The 23,108-nt window shown below is 49.3% G+C and overlaps 1 protein-coding gene across 6 annotated transcripts in view; it reads left to right on the top strand.

Annotated features, from left to right (window-relative positions):
• The window catches only part of CCDC88C (coiled-coil domain containing 88C), a 132,532-nt gene that overhangs the window by 50,228 nt on the left and 59,196 nt on the right, over positions 1-23,108 (top strand). For 2 of the 6 annotated variants that reach the window (XM_070594429.1, XM_070594428.1), the window contains exons 4-8: positions 2,415-2,484; positions 16,002-16,060; positions 16,823-16,906; positions 21,865-22,005; positions 22,300-22,484. In XM_070594429.1, the coding sequence (XP_070450530.1) occupies positions 2,415-2,484; positions 16,002-16,060; positions 16,823-16,906; positions 21,865-22,005; positions 22,300-22,484 (539 nt within the window). Of the gene's footprint in view, positions 1-2,414; positions 2,485-9,466; positions 9,584-10,076; positions 10,170-16,001; positions 16,061-16,822; positions 16,907-21,864; positions 22,006-22,299; positions 22,485-23,108 lie in introns of those variants that run through there. The other 4 variants (XM_070594433.1, XM_070594431.1, XM_070594432.1 and 1 more) reach the window with 4 other exon arrangements.

Raw genomic sequence — 23,108 nt, 5'->3', positions numbered from 1 at the left:
TTTTTCCTTTTCTTAAGGGGGCTGTAGAAAATCTGATATGCGTGTCTTGTGTTGCTTTTCTCCTGGACAGCTTGGAACTCAGTCCACACTCACAGCTCTCAGCCCGCCTTTGCTGCAAATGTGATTGATGGTCTTTTAGAGGAAACAGTTAATGGTTCAAGATTGTTTGTGGCCACAGGATTAGGTCTTTAGGAGACACGTGGTGTTTTGAAAGAAACAAATCAAAAAATCATCATCAGGGCTAGCTCGGTGGCGCAGCGGTTAAGTTCTCACGTTCCGCTTCTTGGTGGCCCAGGGTTCCCTGGTTCGGATCCTGGGTTCGGACATGGCACCACTTGGCAAAAACGCCATGCTGTGGTAGGCGTCCCACGTATAAAGTAGGATGAAGATGGGCATGGATGTTAGCTCAGGGCCAGTCTTCCTCAGCAAAAAGAGGAGAATTGGCAGTAGATAGCTCAGGGCTGATCTTCCTCAAAAAAAAATCATCATCTGTTTATAAGGCATCATTTCTTAGTTGCACAAGTGACACATATTTCTTGTGGGAAAATTAGAAAGTACTGATAAGGCAAAATTAAGCATCCTGTTTTGGAAAGGGAATTCATGGATTTTCTAGCAGTATTTTCTAGCAATATTCCCAGTGGTCTTTTGCTTAATGATTTAGCATAAAAATACCGCTCTACGTTATTGCAGAGACCTTCAAAACGATTTCACATTCTGTATGTCCTTTATAAAGGTGGATACCCTTCCACCCTGTTCAGAGGGCTGGTGCTCCAGACACTGGGTCAGTGGCAGAAGAAGCCAGCCAAGACCAAAGGGAACAGCGACTATAAGTAAACCTGGAAGTTGGGCTGCGCACTTGAGTTTCTCTTGGGGCAGGGTAGGGGCTCCATGACAATGGGCTCGTCTGGCTGGGAGTCCTTCCTTTGGCCGCATGAGTGAGCTGGCAAGTGGATTTCGCCGATTTTACTGGTGGTGTGTGTTCTGCCCCAGGGTGGGACCGTGGAATCCTTTGGTGAAACGCATTCACTCGAGAGATAATTTTTTCGTGTTGACTTTTTCCAAGCCCTGAAGGAGGGCTGAGGCTGTTACGCAACTCAGACTTCTGTCCCACACAGATATTTACCCACTGAGTCACGCTTGAGAAAACATTAGCCATCTCTGATGCGGTGACACGTGACCCCAGATGATAAAGAAAGATGTTCTCCAACATTGACTGGAGAGGGGGCCAGTGGGTTTGAGAGTGGGGTCCACCTTGTGGTTTAGCATCCCCTCTGCTCAGTTTCTGGTGTGGACAGGAGCCATAGAAAGATAATAAAGAGGGAGCATAAAACCATTTTATATATTCTTTGACAGTGCTGGCCTCTCCTGGCGTGCTGGCCTGGGCCTCCGTTCTGACTGACAATTCAGAGAGATTTCTGAGATGTTCCCGGGCCCTGTGGGCTTAGCTGATCGGGTAGTTGTCCCCCTTTGCTTCGTCAGTGCTAGTTGGTAGCACACTGAATGCAGAGATTCCTCACACATGCAATAGTGACTCCTGAAAAAAGCTATGTCTGCGTGGGAACATTTCTTAAAAGGCGTAAGAAGAGCTTCGTTGGTAAATTTCTATAATGACCACTTTCGTAAGACCAAGAATACTTAGGAAAACTGCTTGCTTGTTTGTCTTCTGTAAAACGGAATTTTTAGCTTCTGATTGGTGAAAAACAAGGCACATCTGGGCAGGGAAGGCTGACCTGCCCCGAGAAGTGCTCTGGGAAGCCTAAGTGGTGGTCGCATATGAGCTGGCACGCTCCGAGGAGAGCTGGGAAAAGGCTCCCAGACGGGGTGCATGACCGATGGCTGGTGCTGGGCCTCCTTTCAAAGACCTGTGGTGTGAGGGCCAGGAGGCCGCCCATTTCCCCTGCTCCACCTCTCTCACACGGGCACAGATTGCTGTCATTTATCCTCTCCCACGGAAGTTGCTGCTGTAAATGAGAGAGATCCCCTCCTTTCCGACTGGGATTCTGAATCATCAGATTAGGACGACTCAGGAGTATCTCTTTAATCTTGATTCTGTATTTTTTTAATTGCACAAGCAAACCATACAGTAAAAAAATAATTAAAGACGTCTTTTAAAAAGAAGCTTACACCTAATCCGCTCTCCTAGCATGTCACGTATCTTCTTTTTTTTCCCCGAGGTCTCTGAATACAGGCAGACATCATTTTTATTTGTTAGCGATGAAGGCAGAAGCACAATTCACTTTGACTTTTCACATTTATTTATATCGTAAATGTTCCTTCCTGTTATATAGTATCTTCATAGTTACCGTTTAATGGCTGCATGCTCATCCAGTGGCTTGATAAACTGTAATTTTCTTAGTCGTTCTTTATTTTTGTTTCCTGTTCTTAACGGGATCTTTCCCCCTTTGTTTCTGTAGGAAGTTCTCCAGCAGCTGATCGTAATGAATTTGCCCAATGTTTTGATGATTGGCAGAGACCCGCTGTCTGGTGAGTGAAAGCCGGCCCCCTGGCCCCCCGTGGTGCCTGGGCAGTGCCATCGGCTCTGGGCAGCTGTTGGATACACAACTCTGGCTGCCAGCTAGCTTGGAGCCAGCACAGTGGAAACACATGATCGTTCTGGTGAGATTTTAAAGGGTAGGTTTATTACCCGGAGGCGTTACGCCAAGAACACATTTCTTCCTTAAGAATGAATGCTCCTGACCTCTCGGATGCGTGTGCAGAGGCAAGCGAGGCCACTGCTTTGTTGGGCTTAGGGGCTTCAGCTGTATGGCAAACTCTCGGGAGTCTCTCCCCCTCAGTAAATGTGGACTTGATGACACTACCATGGGGTCTCTCCTTTTCAGTAAACACGAAAGTGATGATGCCATCATGGGGTGTGGTACCTATTGGAAAGAAAGTAAGAATCTTTTGAGGGAACCAATGTCTGTGTTCTGCTGGGACCCTGTGATGCTTTATTCTCACCATGGTAGGTCTCACCAGCATGTCCTGTCATGTATTTGTTTTCACGTCTCCCGCTGGGCTCTGGGGCCCGAGTAGGCAGGAATTCTAAGGCCTGGTCTCGGACCAGGTGTGACTTTGAAAGACTGAATGACATTGCTTCTGGACATCTTCCAGAAGGTCGGAGCTTAATTAACACCTGTCAGTTAACTCACTGGGCACTGGAGATCCTCCCTTCCACCGTTGTGTGCGTTAACCTGCATCTATGGCTCATGGATGTAAGCTCACAGGCCCTCACTGGCGTGCACTCCCCTTGTTCCGGTGGAGACTTTGTTAGCGTGGGTCTGGGGCCCCTTGGAATAGGTGAGGGGTCAAGGAATGCGGTAAGGATCCCACACATTAGAGGCTTTTGCAGAAGGGACTGAAGCTTCCTTCTGTTGGCATCTCCTTGCCCTGCTCTCACTGGAGTCGGAGCATCCTGGTTCCTGTCCATATGACAAGAGCCAAAGTTGCCTTGAGACCAAAGGGAGAGTACAGCAAGTGACCATCAAGGACATGGCAGTCACACATTGCTTAACGACCGGGGTACCTTCTCAGAAATGCATTGTCAGGCGAGTTCATTGTTGTGCAAACATCATGGAGTGCTCTTGCACAAACCTCTATGGTATGACCTACTACACACCTGGGCTATATGGTACTAATCTTACGGGCCCACTGTTGTATGTGTGGTCCATCGTTGACTGAAACATCATTGTGCAGCACCTGACTGTTCTCGTAGGGGAGCAATTCTCATTTAGTGCCGTGGTCTGAGAGCAGCAGCTTCTGGGGGTACAGGCCAGGTGCAGCTGAGCATTAAATCACTTTGCTTGTGGTAGGGGTCCTCCTAGGCTCCAACTGGCTGATGTGTCCACCTTTTTGCTCCTTGAGGAAGATATTTCCCTGACTTCCCGTGCGTCTTCAGCACAGCTGGCCCGTGAGCATGCGCAGTCTTGCACGGTGGCTTTGCGGAGTCCAGCCAGGCCCTCCTGGCGGCTCCTGGCCATGGCCGCGCTGTCCCACTCTGTAGAGTCATGAGAGGGAGCCTTTGGTTCACCTTACCCCCGGCTCTGCCTCTGGGCCATTTGTTTCCTGGCTTCATTTCATGGTTCCATCAGGTAGAGGATGCGGATGGGACCAGATGCAGCCCATCCCAGGCACCTCCCTGAGCCCAGGGACAGTTGGGACTGGTGATTTCTGTAGTAACATCAGGAAAGCAGGGTCTGCTTTGCTGTTCAGAGCTGTGCTGCCTCTCATTTATTTGGGGGGCTGTTGTTAAAGGGAGCGAGGAGAGAGATGTCTGGAGAGGCTGGTGGTTCGAGCTTAGTTATTGTATTCTACCTGCTCTGGAGACAGTTGTGTATGGTGATGAGAGGAAGGCAGAGGAGCAGCAAGGAAAGATGCTCCCTCCTACAGCCCTTGGTGAGCCCACCGTGTGCTGGGCATTGTGCATGTATTAAAAAATGGAAATGAAAATGTGCTTCTGGGGTGCGGCTGGGCCATCCCCTTTGTAGATGAGCAAACAGGCTCACAGGGTTTAAGTGACAAGCCCTCAGACACTCAGCCTACAAGCAGAGGGGCTGACTGGAAGCCTGCTCCTTCCGACCCGAGCCGGGCTCCCCATCCTGTCACACGCCGACTTGTGTTAGGTGAACCATAGGTGGTTGCCAGTGTTCAACCATTTTGACCTGCACAAATGGTGGTGGCGTATGTTTCAATTGAATATTAAACACATCCTCTTCCCCCGCTCAGCCATCCTGTCACCCCATCGTACTGCTTAGCTTGCTCACCTTCCTGTTGTTGGTGCCCCGTCAGTTCCCTGTCCCTGTCGGTGTCCTACCTTCCTGCTGCCATCTGGAAACCTGCCCTCCAGGGCCCCTCCTCCACCAGACACCTCCACATGCTGGAACCCTGGCTCCAGCACTCCCCTCAGCAGTCTCTCTTCCAGCCTCTCTGAACCACATGGGGCTGAGAGACTGTCCTTATGCAAAGAACACAGGTCCCCACCTCGGGTCTGACACTGAACAGAAACATCTGCAGAGATGTGGAAGCTGATTTGTTTTTAACAGCTTTATTGGGGTATTTGCATACCGTAAAATTCATCCATTCTAAGCATACAATTCAGTGATTTTTTTTTTCCCCATAAATGTACAGAGTTGTGCAGCCTTCACCATAATCCAGTTTTAGAACAGAGTGAAGAAGCTGATTTTAAACTGTGACATGTGACTAGAGTGCCCCCTGGTACCCGGCATCATACAGACTCGATACACGTCAATCAGAGAGGTTCTGGCCCCAGCTCTGAAGAAGTTGGAGAGATGAGACAGTGAGCACCAGGAAGGTTAAGGACGAGAATCCCACCATCACAGCAAGCTCGGAGAGCCCAGGCAGGGCCTGACTGGCAGTGTCTTCGGCAGGCTGTGCAGAGAGGGGAGGGGCTGCCTCACTGCGATGTCAAGGCTGGAGGGATGTGAGCTGGGTGCACGCATGGGTGGGTTTTGACAGCGGTCCTAGGGGGCTCTGGGAGCAGAGGATGTTGGCAGGCGATATCCGCCAGCAAGAAGATGCAAACATGAATGTCAGAGGTGGAGAGACGTATTTATGGAATAGTGTTTTCTGTTTTAAATTTTAAAAATAGATGTGTGAAGCACTTGGGTTTCTTTTTAAATAAAGAACAAAGTTGGTTTCTTTTTTGTGTGGTTGCCTGGAAATGCCAGGAGGCTGCCTTTTTTTTTTTTTTTTTTTTTAAACTAATTCTGCCATACACGGCTCAGGAGCACGCCTCTGCTCTTTTTGGCTGATGTTGACACTGTCCTGTTATTTATAACGTTTCACAGTTTTGGGTTATTTTTTGGCCTTGGCAAATGCAGCAAGCACAGTGGAGTCAGGTGCCAGGGGCTGGACAGATCCCAGGAGAACATCTAATGCACCCGCCCCCCCCCACAACACACATGACACTAAAAGATCCTGAGATGCCAACCATTTGTTCCCCTTCCTCTGATCTAAAATAGGGACCTGTCACGACTCGTACTGTTATGAAGGTTTTCTGTATGTTTTGCTGACCTCCTGCACCCGTCGGACAAAAGGATGTTCTCTCTTTTTCTGCCCTGGGTGAGATTCAGTGACAGATCAATGAATGGGAGATAAGCCCTTCACAGACTTTAAATTGGTTTTTAAACCTTTCCTCCTGGTTTTAAAATCTACCCCTTTGGGTCAAAAATCCTCATTCTCTTATCTTCTGTTTTAGGCCTCGGATCGTCTCTCTGAATTTTCATGGTTCAGCTCTCTGAACTGGACCCCCCATCCTGGGGAAGTGTCTGTCCATTGCCTCATTACTACAGATCCCTCTTACTGGAGCCAGGCCTGGGGTCCTGCAGGACCCTGTTCTGAGCCCCTCCCTCACTTTCACATGATGGCACTGGCCCGGAAGCCTGCTCCCTGGTCGCTGGGCCGTGTGCAGGCTCCAAGCACTGAGTATTGTAGGGTGACCTTTGTTTTGTTTCTTGCTGGCCAAATCTCATCCTTCTCTCTTACCCCACGCCTGATCCTTCAGGCTCTACCTCAGGACGTCTGAGCTCTTTCCTCCTCCTGCCCCCGCTGCCCCCGTGCGTCCAGCCACTGCCGTCTTTTACTGCTGACGAACCCCCGTAGCTTCTGACCTGCTGCCCGCTCTGCCTTTGCCCCTGCAGACTGTTCTCATCACAGCACCCTGGAGCAATGCTCTTCTAAAGTTAGTCAGATTATGTCACTTCTCTGTCCCCACCCTCCCTGCACTAGGGCCTGTGCACTGGCTGTTCCCTCTGCTTGGAACTCTTGTCCCTCAGATACTCACAGGAACAGCTCCTTCAGGTCTTGGTTCAAATGCTGCTTGCTTTCTCAGTGCAGCCCCCGACCTTGCTGTTTCCGGCTGCAGCCTGTCCCTCAGGACTGCAGTCCTCATCCTGCTCGGCCTTCCCTTTCTTCGTGGCTTTGATCACCCTCCAGTACGCTATGTAATTTACTTATGTTTTCATGTCTGTTGCATTGCTTGTTATTCTCCTCCTAGGATGTAACCTCTCGTGAGGGTAGGAATCTTGGCTTTCCTTTTTTTATTGTTGCCCATGTCTTCCAAGTGTCTAGAGTAGTTCCTGACACATAGTGGGCGCTCAGTGAAGTAACAGAAGTGCTGGAGACCCACCTCTGTCTCCTTCTCTGTCCTCTCCCCGCTTCCCTGCTCCTTCAAGCTAGTGCTCCTTGCAGTGTTAACCACGTGCTCTCACAGCTACAGAGGTTAGGTGTCAGTGGTCAAGGTCAAGTAAGAGTCGATCTCTGCCCGGCACCGTGTGTGTGGCTCCCCTAGGCCGGAGAAAACCGTGCTCACCCACCATCTTGCCAGCGGCACATCCGTTAAACATCTTTATGTGGCTTTTTGGAGAGTATGTTCTATAGGAAGTCGTATGAAACCACGAGATCGCGATGTCTGCTTCACCTGTAGAATGAGGGAGGGTGTTGCCCAGAACTAGACCAGCTCCCCGGTCCATTGAGCTCTGCTTTCTCAGCAGCCAGGCCTGTCACTGTGCCACACACACAGAGAAGACTAGATCTGTCTGACAGGAAGCCAGGGTGTTAGCAAATTAATTTCTGCGATGAATCATAGAACAGTTACGCTGGAAGAGAGCGAGGGTTTTTCTTCCAACGTTTGTAGCCAATGCAGTAGTGGTTTTCAGACTTGGAAATCGCTGGTGCCACCTCAGCTGTTGAGAACACAAGGGAAGAAGCCACATAGGCGCAGAAACCCAGCCCAGAGAGGGAGGGAATTCATTCAGAGGCACACAGCATGTGGTCCCATGGGTAAGAGAAGTGTTTATCATCATAAATTGTGCAGATGGTTGTATATGTAGGCAGTCAGTCTCTGGTCCCCAGCAGGAGGACAGGCCACTGTCATTGTTCTGCCTGCTGTTCCTTGCATTCTAAATGTCAGGCAAGATTCCCAGGTCCGTGGAGGGGCTGACCTCATATGCACACGCTACAGGGTCCTGTCTGTGAAGACAGCTGGAGCTTTTTTTTTTTTTTGGAGGAAGATTAGCCCTGAGTTAACTACTGCCAATCCTCCCCTTTTTTTTGCTGAGGAAGGCTGTCTCTGAGCTAACATCCGTGCCCATCTTCCTGTACTTTCTATGTGGGACACTTACCGCAGCATGGCTTGCCAAGCGGTGCCATGTCCGCACCCAGGATCTGAACCGGAGAACCTCGGGCCACTGAAGCAGAATGTGTGCACTTAACCGCTGTGCCACCGGGCCGGCCCCCAGCTGGAGCCTTTGAGAAGAGCCTTGGGGATTTTCTTAACTGCTCTTCAGTGGGCTGGCCCTCAGTCCTTGGTTTTCTTCCTCGTATGGTGGTTACAGAAGGGACTTGCAGCGACAGAGAAGTCAGCGCGTTCTTCCTTCCAGCGTGAGGAGTCAGCGCGTTCTGTGCCCACAGATGCTGCAGGTGTCCTTCCGATGTCTCAGCTGAGTGCCACTGTTCTGTCTGCTGCTCTGGCTGAGGAAACCAGAGAGCCAATTCCTCACCCTCCCAAACAGAAGGCCGGAATGCCCTCGCACCCTTCCTCCTCCGAGCTGGCTGCCCCTTGGCCAGAGGCTCACCGAGGAGCTCAGCCCATGCCTCTCTTCCAGTTTTTGTTGCCAGATGCCCACCATCCCGGGTCCAGCGGCCCCAGAGATGAATAGGCACAAGAAGCCCCTAATCTGCGTTGAGGCAGGCAGGGAAGACAGACAGCATCTGTTAACTGCGTCTGTCCGGTATGAAAAGCGGTGTACGCATGCTCCACAGAGTGCAAAGTGGGTGACAAATTCAGCTGGGGCAGGTCAGGAAGACTTCCTGGAGGAGGCAGCGGTGTGCGGGCAAGGCCTTGAGGAACTCTCAGAGAAGCAGAGGGAAGGTGTCCCAGGCGGGTCACGCTCAGAGGAGTGGAGGTGTGCAGGGCGTCCCAGGAGGAGTGGCAGGTCAGGGCGCAGGGCGGAAGTCTTCTGTCACAGCTCAAGTTTAGGTTTCAAAGGCCGGAGGGAAACTCCTAACGCTCCTTGCAATTTAATATTTAACCCTCTCGGTGTTTACTTGCTTCTTTGAAGTGCTTTCCAGGTCCCGTGGGAACCGTCCCTCACAGTCCACGCCACACGGCTCTGCTTTTGGATGACCCACTGGGAACCTCTGAGGCCGGCGTGCCTGATGCTCGCTGCCGCCCCCGTGGCAGCCGGGGAGGAGGGCACAGAACCTGCTTTCTCAGGAACAGTCTTAATCCTCATGCCACTGAGGCTGTTCTGTCAAAAAATGAAAGCGCTATCTTCCCTGCCCTGCCGCTCGTCCCGTGGCGGACGTGGTGGGTCGAGGGGCTGCCAGGAGGTGTTGATGAGCCATTTTTGTGTTCTTGTTCCCGGCCTTATTTTTTTCATTTCTCCTTAATGCTCTAATCTTGTTGATATATATTTTTATTTTTGCATTTGCAAAAACCCTAGGTCCTTTGAATGAGGAGGGAAAAAGTAAAGAAAACCTAATCTTGCAGGCATTTGATCCTATTGATATTTCCTGTTTCATCCTCGAGGGAGCAGGTTCAGAACCACAACAAACACACACTCAGGTACAGAGGTTAGCTTGGTGCTGACCAGAGCGGGAGGGAGAAGGGAGGAGGATGAAAGGGCTGACAGGTCACATGATGGATGGTAATTAGTCTTTGGGTGGTGAACACGATGTAATCTGCACAGAAATCAAAATATGACGATGTGCCCCTGAAATGTGTGTAAAGTTATAAACTGTTACCTCAATTGAAAAGTAGCTCTCAAACGCTATTTCAAATGACGTGGCCTCTGGGCTGCTCCTTTCCTTCTGTGCTGCTTGCTGGACTCAGAAATGAGTTTTCTAGTCCATCTGGAATGCAGGGGGTTGCCGGGCCCTGAGCTGAAAGCTAGCACTTTGCCTTTCTGGGACCGTGAAAAGCTTGGTTCACACCAAGCACAGGCGAGCCTTCCAGCATGGCCAGCTGCCGGCCTCCTGAACAGCCCGGGGATCTGCCTGGATACCAGGCTCTGTTTCGTAAACTTCCTAGCGATGGTCTGTACACAGAGCACGCTCCCCTGGCTGCGGTGACCACGCCATGGCTTCTGGCAGGACTGTTCTCTGTGGCCGCGGCCGCCCGAGGAGGAGGGACGAGATGTTGTTTGTCAAAGGTCTTTGTGTTCACTGGTGGGATCTGGGGCATTGAGTTTTCCGCCTGGTGGTTGGGAGGGACCCTTTCTCAGATCACAGCCTGCCTGTGCCACCACCTGCCTAGAGTCGGTGCCATCGCTGGGTGGCAAGCTGAATTCTTGTGGTTGGTTCATCTTTTCTGCTCTTTGCTTATTTGGTGGCGGGGAACGGATGAGCTCTCAGCGTCGGCGGCCTGGGCAGGCTGATGAGTCATTTTTGGTGGTAACACTGTCTGAGGGGCTTGAGGTGGCTGTTTCAAATTGTTCTACTTAACGTGGGAGAGCTGCCTTCTGTCGTCTGGGCACAGGCTTCCCGTTGCCCACGCACAGCGGTGCTGGGATTCCCGGGGGTGGGGCCATATTTGGTGCGGGTGATGGAGAGATGCTAGGATAGGGGGCCACTGGTCAAGTCAAGAGAGAACTCGGAAAACCCCTGCACCGTTTCACACGGATATGTGACTAGATGCCTGCCCAAGTCCACATTTCATAAACGTTTGTTGAATGACTAATTAAACAAATGGGAGAGTGCCTGGTTATGTTAATGCCTGGTGGGGGCCACATCTGTAACGTTTTTGGTGTAAGAAATCGAGGTGAGGGTTTTACAGGAGCTGCTCTCCAGGCTGAGGTGGCGTGTAGAGGTGCCAGCCTCTTATCCCATGGACTGGGACAGGGATGATGGAGGGTCCCTGTGTGCCCACCCCGAGGAATTCACTGTCCACACTGCTCCTTGGCAGTGCCCCTGGAACCCAAGGTGATCCTGACTGTTAAAATAATAATAACCAGCTGTTCTGGGTGTAAGCAGAGCCCCGAGGAGGGCGCACAGAGCTGTACCCCTGTGGGTGAGCCTTGGGGTGTCATCACCCATTGAGGAGAAGCGGGGTCGTGTTCAGTGCAGTTCTCTTTTCAGATCAATGAGACAGCCCCATAGTCACCTTTATGAAATGACTGGTTTTTAAATAAGAAGCCAGGGAAAGTACAGTTAGTAGTTGACTCTGGCACATAAGTCAGAGGTCAGTAGAATGTAGAATTATTAAGAAAAAATGGTTTATATATACGTATACCTATAAAATCTCCATCCCAACAAGAAAGGGGTTCTCTTTGTTCTGCCCGGGGACCTGATGCTGACAGTTGCCGTCACTTGTTCAGTCGGCAGACACTGGTTAAACAACTGCACTGTGGTGCTGGGATGAGAAGCTCCATAGGATCGAGGCCTGCCCTGGGAGGAAATGGAATAAGTGATGATGGTTTCCGGGGGACGGGGTGGTACTGAGTTATGCGGGAGCAGATGCGTTCGATGACGGGCCTCGGATCAGGTCTTGGTTCTGCGACTCGGCCTGTCTGAGCCTCTCCTTGTCTGTGCCCTGGAGGCAGTCCCGTCCTTTGGGGATTGCCGTGGGGAGTCAGTCCAGCGGTAGCATGTCATGTTAGAGGGTGGTGATGATGTGAGGAATGAAGGGCACGTGGGCTGGGCGAATTAATTGCTGAATTGGGTCAGTCCTTCCAGGTTGTGAGGTTTAACCCGTCAGCCTGGGTGGCAACTTGGGGACCCGGGGCCTCTGTGGTTGTACAGAGCTGAGACCGCAGGACAGTGGAGTCAGTCACTGCTTTGCTCTGACGGTAAATCACTGTGCCTTCCAACCTCAGGAAGGCAGAGGGTGTACAGTCTGGGGCAGAAAGAGCTCCCTCTTAGGGAGGGCTGTTTGCCTGCCTTTGCATGGACCCCCTCCTTCATCCCTATGTGATCATTTATGGACGTCAAGATTTATTTTCCTTATCCGGAGACCAGGAACTGTGAACATTCAGATGGCTACATCTTAGAGAATCAAAGAGGAGAGCGACAAAGGACCCTAGAGATCATGTACCAGACATGGAATCTAGGTTTTGTTTCATGGGCCAACATCCATTGATTGGCAGTGGCCATCGAGGACTGTGTTCAGAAGGATTCTGAGGCCTCATTCCAGGCTCAATAAGAAAGTGTCGTGATTGACTAGCCGTGTCTGCCACTGACACGAGACTAGAAAGGCAGAGAATTTTCCAACTCTGATCTAATCCAACCTGCACATTTTAGAGGTTGGTTTACTTTAATTGTCCATCTACATTCCTATCCCCGTGTCTACCCTTAACACGTGCGATATCAGATAGTTCCCCTTCTGTTTTGGAAGCTGATGGCTGCAAACATCCGTAGCTTTATGTTTAGCTTAGATCAGCGTAAGTGCATTCCATTTCTGCTAAGAAAGGCTGACGTGGGTTTCTCTGTGTCAAGACTCCAGGAAGCAGGTACTGAAGTAAGTAAGGTTTTTCTTAGCCTCAACCATTAGCTCAGGCCGTTGTGGGATTCCCCCGGGGTTGTGGGTGGATGAGGAGGGTGTCTGATGTTTTTGACTCTCCCCGACCCATTGGTTGCTTGTGACTCACTCAGTGCAGAAATCCACAGGGCCTCGTTCCCCTCCCCTACTCTCTGAAAACCCGCTCTAGTAAGCTTAACCACAAAGCATTTATAATTTGACAAACACCACGTTCTCTTACCTCTAGCCTTGCAGTGCTGTTCCCTGTGCCTGAAAAGCTTTGGCTGACCTACCCCGCACATCTCTCCTCACCCTTGACCTCAGCTCAGAGATCATTTCCTTGGGGAAGCCTCGCCTGATCCTCACTGCAGACTAGACGTCCTTCCTCTGCGTTCCCGTAGCGTCTTCAGCCTTTTACAGTTGCTGGTTTTCTTTGTCTGAGCTCAGGGGCCTGTGTTGATTACGGTTACGTTCCCAGCAGGCACCTAGCACATAGAAGGTGCTTGGGAGGGAGTTTCTGTGGGTTTGTTTCTTCCTTGCTTGACTGTGTCCCTGAGCTGATCTTGATGGCAGGCACCCAGCGGAGAATCTTCTGATATGTTTTGAAACTACTCAAAACCCGCAGTCTGGAAGACTTAGGAAAATAATGGAAGTTCTTCTACTGAAATCCTGAGAAATTGGGCATCAGCTTCCCGTGAGACAGGAGGAAAATTATGCTTCTCTCTCTCTCTTTTTTTTTTTTTAAGTTTCCTAGGAATCTGTGTAGGTGTAAAAATCACAGGATGCGTTTGTTAGCAGCAAATGTTTTTGTTCGCTTAGCCTGGTGAGCACCAGCACGTACATCGCTGCTTCATGTGAAGGAGGGCGGAGGTGAATTTCCTAGTACCTCGTTCATCCCCAAAAGGTTTATTTTGAATAACTTTCTCCATGAAAATGTTTCTCAAAGTAATTCCCTACCTTTAAAACCTTTTTTCCCTGCTCTGTTGCAAAACTTAGCAAACAGGGATTCCATGCTTTTCGAGCAGTCCTCTGGGTCACGTTTAGTTTTTCCTTGATGTCGGATGTGTGTTTATGAATGAATGAATGAATGAATCACGGTTGTCATTGTGTGTAACTGCAGGGTGCTGGGGGAGCAGAACCCTTTGTTCTTTCACTGAAGAGCCTCAGAATGTAGTTTGGAGCGCGAGTGTGTGTGTGTGTGTGTGTTTGTGTGTGTCTATGTGTGTAGGCGCGAGCGCTCACAGGGTTTAACTGGCTTAAGCTCTCTCCACTAGCAGCAGGCCTGTCTAGCACTCATTCCCACTTTTAATTTGCTCTTTTATCTGCTGTGAGCTGGGGAAATGGATCATCAGTTGCTTAAATTGATCTAAAGTATGATATAATTGGATCCTTTGGGCTTTGCTGTGCACGGAGTGCACAAAATTCACCATGTGAACTCTGCCTGATGTTTGGGCTCGTCTGAGGCCCTTCCAGCGCCTTCCTCCTGGGTCGGCTCCGCTGGTTGCAGCCCCAGGTGCGTGGCCTCTGCAGGTGAACCGCGCGGTAGGAGGAGGAGCGGCGGCCGCTCCGAGGGGTCTGCAGCGATTCCGTCCTCCGGGGGCTCAGCGCGCTTGCCAGTCATCTGGGGACTGACTGAGGGGAGGACGGTCACGTGGGCGGGCGCGCGCGAGCGCCATGGCTGGCGGAGATTTTGGCGAGACCGATTGGAGGCTGTTAGTACTCAGATGGGCGTTGCCTTTTCTTTTTGTCAAATCTGAAAATGTGGCTGATGGTCAGCTCAGCGTTCATCGAGAAGTGAGTGTTGTGGGGATGTATTTCTGTCTATGGATTAGAGCCTCTCGGGCCAAATAAAAGGCCTCAAGAGAAAAAACCTCAGAAGTTTTTGCATTTCAAACACTGATGATGCTCCACACTTAATAGTAAAGGGAAGGGTTTGACCACAGTAGATTGATGCGCAAGACTGAACCTTATTCCTCAGAGCGTGGGATCTGAATGTTCTGCAGGGACCCTGCGTTCCAGCACCCCGTCCCTTCCCGCCCACCCTCAGGCTGGGAGGCGGGAAGGGGGATGCGGTTTCAGTCGAGCGAATGCCCAGTCCCCGTTCTGAGACTTGACCGTGCCGTCATCATCTCAGGAAGAGCCGTTTTTAGCTATTTCTCAGTTGAGAGGTGTTAGGCCGAGGTCACACGTTACTCCATTCATGCCTTACACCCAAGGACCCGAAGTGAACCACAGCACTAGCGTCTGGGGCATGACTTTGGGTTTTTTCCATCCCAGGGGTCATTGGTGATACTCTGGGCCATTTTAACACAGTGCAAGTGGGTATTGGCGAGTGTTTCGAGAAAACGATGCTATTTCTGGCATGTCCCTTCTCCACCAAATAGAGCAGCATATAATGAAAAGTGCACAAAGCCACAGGATTTTTCACCTCAAAGCTGTCCTGCATGTCACTCAGACCAGCTGCCTCCATTTCCTGGATGTGGAAACTGAGGCTGGGAGACAGCGTGTATGGCTTGTCCTAGTCATGGGGCTCCTGGTGACCAAGCCAGGTCTGGAGCCCTGGTATCCTGACTCTTGTTTATTTATGTGGTCAAGACTCATAAACTGATGAAGACACATTCGGCCTCAAGTGTAATCAAAGGGACACAACGTAAAATGATGAAACAGTTCTTTGGGCTATCCAACTGGCAAAGCTGAGAAAGAGTGGTAGGACGGTGTTGGTCTGGGTGTGTGGCAGTGGGGCTTGTCTGTATAATGGTTGTGAGAGTAAAATGGTAATTTGGCCATAGGAAAAGCTTAAAAGATGAGTTTTTCCTAAAGAGGGAAATAAGAGTGTGCATAAAGAATTAGCCTCCAAGATGTTCTTTGTAGCATCATTTAGATTAAAATATGGAAAAACTGAACCTCTGGAAGGGAATTGGTTGTATAAGTTTGTGGCCTTTGTACAAAACATGGGACCATCGAAAATGATGGGAATGCGTTGTCTGGGATTTGCTTTAGAATACTCCAGCCAAACAGAGAAACTGAGGAAGAGGGAGCAGGGAGATGAAGTAAGATGTGCGGAAGGTTGATAACATGAAGCTGGCTGATGCGTATGGGGGTTCGTGACACTCTTCTCCCTTCTCTGTTTGAAATTTTGTGTTAGGAAGAGGTACATGTGTATACAGCCTTGTGTTAGAGTCGACTCAGTATTTCCTATGGGAATTATCCGTCCTGTTGTACTGTGCTTGTGTACCACACGCGCTAAAAAGAGATGCTGATGTTCATTGATTATCGTGGAAAGATATTTCTGATATTGTTGAATGGAAAGGCCACAAATAGTTATGTACAGAATTCTCACTTGGTTTAAAAAGTAAACAAGCCCATATGTAGAAAACAGATGGCGTGTGTATACCTAAGTGGATACCACTGGGTAGAGAGATGTTTTTTTTAGCTTATCTGATCATTTTTTTTCCCTCACAGCAGACATGTGTCGCTGAAATTTTATGAACAGTTGTGTGTAATTAAATGCGTTGCTCTTTTGATTTAGGGAAGAGTATGGAGGAGATCAAGAAGGTGCTGCTGCTGGTGCTGGGCTGCGCCGTCCAGGTAGGGGCCGGGGGCTGGACAGGGGCTTGGCCATCATGTGTATGCATTTCCGGGGATAAAACGCCCCTTAAGTGAAGCTGCCTTCAGCCCCACATGACAGAAGGTCACTGTGTTCCCAAGAGAGAAATGACCACCATCTAGGGTGGCGTCTTAGCTTTCTAGCACCAGGGCACCTGGGCAAGAGGTCAGGTGGGGCTCCCTCAGGCCAACGTGCCATCAGCAAATTGTCCCCAGTATAGGAACATCTGAAACAAGGATCAACAGACTACAGCCTGTGGGCCAAATTTGACCCGCCACCTATCTCTGTAAGTAAAGTTTCATCTGTGGCTGCTTTCACACTGCAGCAATGGACTGAGTGGTTGTAACAGAGACCGAATGGCCGCCGAGTCTAAAATTTACCACGTGGCCCTTGACAGGTGAAGTTTGCCGCTCCTGTCTTAAGCCAGGTGTTGTCCATCTTTACATGTCCAAGAATCACCTGGAGGTCTTGTTCAAAGTGCACATTTGTGTGTCCCACCCCCTGTGTTTTCAGTCGCTGGGCTTTTTAAAAACAAATCCCCCAGTGATTCAGATGTAGGCGGTCTGAGCAACCTCCAGAGAAACCTCAGTAGAAGGGCTGGTAGGACAAGAGTGTTCTCGGTTATAAAGGAGAAAGCCCCGGGTGAGTTGGGTGGTTCATTTTGAAACTGCGTGTCTGTGGCGGCCACAGGTGGCCCTCACTCGCAGAATGCTTCTAAGATTAACACGTGTGACCCTCCACAGTGTGAGAGGAAAGAGGAATTTATTGAAAGAATCAAACAGCTGGACATTGAGACCCAAGCCGGCATCGTGGCCCATATCCAGGAGGTAGGTGTGTGGCTCTGTGGGCTTGGCTGTGGGCGGCACTCCCCTGGCAGGCTCTCTCCACCAGCAAAAAGTTTAAAGAATACATCACCCCTTTACGATTTTGCTAATTTTGGGTTTCAGACTCCACAGAAAAATTGATTCTATTTGGAAAGGTGTAGCCACCAGCAAGCTAAAATAAAATGAGAGTAAAAATAAAGATTTAAAAAAAAAACACCTCAATCAAGTCTTCTCTTGCCGCTTCTTCTTGCCTAATATGGACTGAGACTATTTTTAAAAACTGTCAAGTGATTTAGGCTCAGAATTTGATTTACAGGCCCTGAAAATGTATTCTGGCAAATGTCAGCCTGCTTCGAATGGTTGATCTTTATGGAGAGAGAGTCTCTGCTTCTCTCAGTGACATGGCAGAGAGACAAGCTGACACCACTTGAAAAAACCGACAAGTCCCAGGGGGCTGTCTGCAGAGATTCAGCCCCGGGGGAGGGGTCAGAAGGGCTTTGCACTGAGGGCAGCGCCCCTGGCGTTGACCTTGGCAGCGGTGGTATGAACTGAGAAGGTGATTGCCCTGGAAACTGAGCCTGTCTGGGCAAGCACCCACCTGAAAATTTACTCCGCTGACTTCCGCCCTCACCCTCCCTCCAAAAGGAAGCGTGTGTGTTTTAATTAGGAGATCTGGTTCAGCCTTCAGTCTGATTGGCCAGAGGGGATAAATGCATGACAGGGACGTGAGCAGGAGCACGTAAGAGCAGGTGTGGAACTGGCAGGGGCAGTTGAACACAGACCCTCTCACACCCGTGCAGGGACGGGCTGCGGCTAGGCTGATGGGCCTGCACAGCCGCCAGCGCACCGTGGGGTGGTGGGTTCTGACTCACGATTTGAAGCAGGAGGTAGATGTGGCTTGTTGTGGGTAGAGGGTCCAGCAACGTTGGCATCAGGAGAAAGTCAATATTGTAGTAAATATTCTCCACCGTTCGTTGTCGGTGACCGGCCACCTGTTAGCCTAAGAGCCATTCTGCCTTTTCATTTTGCCTGCGTGTCTGTGTGTATTGAAATTGTATCTATCTGGGGATTAGGTCCTTGAGACTAGCCAGTTCTTTGCTACTCAGCCAGCAGGATTTAAAAAAAACAACCAAGAAGGGATGCAGCCAAGAGTCCTACGTGATGATCAAATTCAGTGGCTGGCAGTGGGAACTGGGCTTCAGAATTAGTTGGCTGTTTCTTAAACCTTCAGCGGCCCGGGCCCCACAAGAGAGACACACTGAGTCAGAATCAGGGGAGGAGGGCACGAGCCTTTAATTAGAAGCTCCCTGGGTGACTGTTGTGTGGGTGGTGTTGCGCCCCTGAACCCCCTGAGACATGCAAGGCCTTTCCCAAGCATTGATGTGGAGCAGGCCCTAGCTCTGTGCCTTTAGGTGCACTGTACCATGGGATCAGATGTCTCCTGATTATCCCAGATCAGCTGAATCCCAACTTTTCCTTTGTAAGACGGGGAGAGTTAAGAAAGTGGGTGTCTTTTTTTTTTTTATTGCAGTCATAATAATTTATATAACATTGTGAAATTTCAGCTCAACATTATTCTTTATCAGTCAATATATAAATGTGCCCCTTCACCCCTTATGCCCACCCCCCAGCCCCCTTCCCCTGTGGTACCCACTAAACTGTTCTCCTTGTCCATGTTAGTTTATCTTCCGCATATGAGAGAAATCATACCATGTTTGTCTTTCTCTCACTTATTTTGCTTAACATCGTACCCTCAAGGTCCATCCGTGTAGTTATAAATGGGACAGTATTGTCTTTTTTATGGCTGAGTAGTATTCCATTGTGTATATATACTACATCTTCTTTATCCATTCATCAGTTGATGGGTATTTCGGTTGCTTCCACGTCTTGGCTGTTGTGAATAATGCTGCAATGAACATAGGGGTGCATAAATCTCTTTGAGTTGTTGATTTCAAGTTCTTTAGATAAATACCCAGTAGTGGGATAGCTGGGTCATATGACATTTCTGTTTTTCATTTTTTGAGAAATCTCCATACTGTTTTCCATAGTGGCTGCATCAGTTTGCATTCCCACCAGCAGTGTATGAGGGTTCCCTTTTCTTCACACCCTCTCCAACATTTGTTATTTTTTGTCTTGGTGATTATAGCCATTCTACCAGGTATAAGGTGATATCTTAGTGTAGTTTTGATTTGCATTTCCCTGATGATTAGTGATGTTGAACATCGTTTCATGTGCCTATTGGCTATCTGTATATCTTCTTTGGAAAAATGTCTGTTCGTATCCTCTTTCCTTTTTAAATTTTTTTTTTTTTTTTGAGGAAGATTAGCCCTGAGCTAACATCTGCTGCCAGTCTCCTCTTTTTGCTAAGGAAGATTGGCCCTGAGCTAATATCTGTGCCCATCTTCCTCTACTTTATATGTGAGACGCCTGCCACAGCATGGCTTGATGAGTGGTGTGTAGGTCCGTGCCCTGGATCCGAACCAGTGAACCCTGGGCCGCTGAAGCAGAGCATGCAAACTTACCACTATGCCAGTGGGCCGGCCCAACCTTGGCCCGTTTTTTGATCAGGTGGTTTTTTGCTGTTCAGTTGTGTGATTCTTTATGTATTTTGGAGATTAACCCCTTGTCAGATAGACGTTTTGTAAATATTTTCCCCCAGTTGGTGGGTTGTTGTTTCATTTTGATCCTGGTTTCCTTTGCCTTGCAGAAGCTCTTTAGTCTGATGAAGTCCCACGTGTTTATTTTTTCTTTTGTTTCTCTTGTCCGAGAAGACATGGTATTCGAAAAGATCCTTCTAAGACCAATGTCAAAGAGTGTACTGCCTATATTTTCTTCTAGGAGTTTTATGGTCTCAGGTCTTACCTTCAAGTCTTTGATCCATTTTGAGTTAATTTTTGTGTATGGCCAAAGATAATGGTCTACTTTCATTCTTTTGCATGTGGCTGTCCAGTTTTTCTTACACGATTTATTGAAGAGACTTTCCTTCTCCATTGTATGTTCTTCGCTCCTTTGTTGAAGATTAGCTGTCCATAGATGTATGTTTTATTTCTGGGTTTGGAATTCTGTTCCATTGATCTGTGTGTCTCTTTTTGTACCAGTGCCATGCTGTTTGTAGTTTTTTTTGAGTTTGTAAGTCAGGGATTGTGATGCCTGCAGCTTTGTTCTTTTTTTTCAGGATTGCGTTAGCTATTCGGACTCTTTTGTTGCCCCATGTGAATTTTGAATTCTTTGTTCTTTTTCCATGAAGAATGTCATTGGGATTCTGATTGGGATTGCATTGAATCTGTAGATTACTTTAGGTAGTATGGATGTTTTAACTGTATTTAAAAATTCTTCCAGTGCACGTGTATGGAATATCTTTCCATTTCTTTATGTTATCATCGACTTCTTTCAATAACGTCTTACAGTTTTCATTGTATAGGTCTTTCACCTCCTTGGTTAAATTTCTTCCTAGCTATTTTATTCTTTTTGTTGTGATTGTAAATGGGATTGTATTCTTGAGTTCTCTTTCTGTTAGTTCGTTATTATAGAAGTGCAACTGGTTTATGTAAGTTGATTTTGTACCCTGTAACTTTGCTGTGGTTGTTGATTATTTCTAATAGTTTTCTGATGGATTCTTTAAGATTTTCTATATATAAAATCATGTTGTCTGCAAACAGTGAGAGTTTCACTTCTTCATTGGCCTATTTGGATTCCTTTTATTCTTTTCTCTTGCCTAACTGCTCTGGCCAAAACCTCCAGTACTATGTTGAATAAGAGTGGTGAGAGTGGGCATCCTTGTCTTGTTCCTGTTCTCGGACGGATGATGCTCAGTTTTTCCCCATTGAGTATGATGTTGGCTGTGGGTTTATTATATATAGCCTTTATTATCTTGAGGTGCTTTCCTTCTCTACCCATTTTATTGAGAGTTTTTATCATAAATGGACGCTTGATTTTGTCAAATGCTTTCTCTGCATCTATTGAGATGATCGTGTGGTTTTTATTCATCGTTTTGTTGATGTGGTGGATCATGTTGATTGGCTTGCGGATGTTGAATGATCCCTGTGTCAAAAGTGAGTGTCCTCTAAGAAATGGAAGGGCCCTGTCTTTGGTTGTTTGGTTTTTTGTTTTGTTTTTTAGCTATTCTCTGCCTCCATTTACTGAAAAATTTGCGAACTTTGTTGGTGTGCCTACTGAGTGGATAGCCCTGGGTTTTTTTTTTTTGTTTTTCCCTGTTGAAGCCTGCGTATTGCTAGTATTTATCTTCCCAAACTGAGAGGGTGAGGACTCAAAATTGGATCTTTTGCCCCCTATGGCAGATCAGAGGGGGTCGAGTTGAGAAGGTGAGGTTGGCAGAGTCCATCAAGAGGCTGCCCAGTGTGGCCAAAGCAACGGGCCTCCGCCCACAGGGGACAGAAAGGGGAAAACCAGGTGCTCAGGTGGCCCGTGGGAGTGAGATACAGGCTAAGATGAGAATTGTTGTAGATTATAACATATTTCCTCCCCAAATAACAAGATTATTACGTACTCAACATTCTGCCTTAAGATTTTTAACATTTTGCCATATTTGCATTAGATTTTATTTTAAGAAATAACATAAGGTCCCTCTCCTCACCCTCCCACCCCCCCACCACCCGGGCTGCCTTCTTTGTGTTGTAAATTGATGGTGCTCCAGTAAACGTATCTGCAGACCGTTAAGGGAAATGCTCTGTTGTAAGGAGTGCTTTCTGGTTTTTAAAAAAACATCGATGTCCTCTTTGAGCCCGTGGTCTGTATTAGTGGAGGCCGGCTGAAGAGGGTTTGCCTGCGCTTGCTTAAGGTGCCCCCTGCCTGTCACAGAAAATGTCAGTGAGGGGCTCATCCTGTCAGTGGAGTGAGACAGCTGGGACCCCGCCACCAGGCATGTGGAGGGGGTGCTCTCGGGGCCCCCAGCCCTCCCTGCCCTGCCTCTGAAGCGCCCTGCTGTGTGTGCCCGCCCGCAGGTGACCCACAACCAGGAGAACGTGTTTGACCTGCAGTGGCTGGAGCTCCCGGACGTGGCCCCGGAGGAGCTGGAGGCCCTCTCCAGGAACATGGTGTTTCACCTGCGGAGACTCATCGACGAGCGAGACGAGTGCACGGAGGTGCGTTGCTCAGAGACACCTGCGGGAGGAAAGAAGCACCTCAAAATGCCCGGCATGGGGCCCTCCTCCATTCATGTGCTCCTTTCTCTCCCACTGAGTAGTTCATCTCTTTTTGAAAACTTGCACCACCTTTCTCCTGCCTCCCTCCTGACTTCTGTCTCGCTGACGTCTTCTCTTTTACTTTCTTCTTGTCTTTCGGTCGTTTTCCACCGAGTTTGAGTGTCGGCACTGTGCTGGGCACGGGAGCCCACTGCTGAGCCCCGGCTCGTTGCCCTCTCTCCTGCCCTGCTGTAGCTGATCGTGGACCTCACTCAGGAGCGGGACTACCTCCAGGCCCAGCACCCGCCCAGCCCCGTCAAGTCGTCCAGCTCCGAGTCCACCCCCAGCCCGACCAGCAGCCTCTCCAGTGAAGACAAGCAGCACCTGGCCGTGGAGCTGGCGGACACCAAGGCCAGGCTGCGCCGCGTCAGGCAGGAGCTGTGAGTCCTCCGATGACCCCGGGCTGGCTTTTTTTGCTTTTGTGTGGTGTGTCTCAGACATGTGTCTGTCGTGTGGTTCGCTAGCAGGAGAGCTCTGACTTGGCCCCAGAGTCAGCTGGGCTCTGCTCTGGGCTCCGTCACTGTTTGAACGTGGGCTAGTCACCTCCCTCCTGAGCCTGCATGAGGAGGGGATCTACCAGGTCTTTAGGGCTTCTGCCGTCCACACTCAAGCCCAGTTTGGGCCTCAAGTGACCACGTACTGGTATGTTTTCTTGGGCGGAGGGAGGATGCAGCTCACCCCATCTGGTGAGCCTGTTCCCCCGTTTTCCTGCAGCTGGAGAATGTCACTTTGCCTGTCATCTCGGGAGCTGCCCGCCTCACCTCCCCACCAGTGGGCCTTGGCGCCTGCCTGGCTGTGGAGTCATGCAGCTGCGCCTGGGGTCTCCTTGTCTGTCCCGCACCCTCACAAGGAAACCCGGTGTCTGGTGGAGGTAGTTTGAGGCAGTCATTGAAAACTTAAAAACAGAACAGGAAAAATTTTGAGTCGGGAACATTTTTGCAAACCCCACATCCAGATTCCCTCCTCAGCCCAGAAGCCAGGTTCCCTTTTCTTTGCCTGCCGTG

This window comes from Equus przewalskii, chromosome 25, assembly GCF_037783145.1.
Source record: "Equus przewalskii isolate Varuska chromosome 25, EquPr2, whole genome shotgun sequence".
In the NCBI taxonomy this organism is placed as follows: Eukaryota; Metazoa; Chordata; class Mammalia; order Perissodactyla; family Equidae; genus Equus; species Equus przewalskii.
The sequence above is the reverse complement of the archived record's forward strand: the minus strand, read 5'-3'. Positions and strand labels throughout refer to the sequence as shown.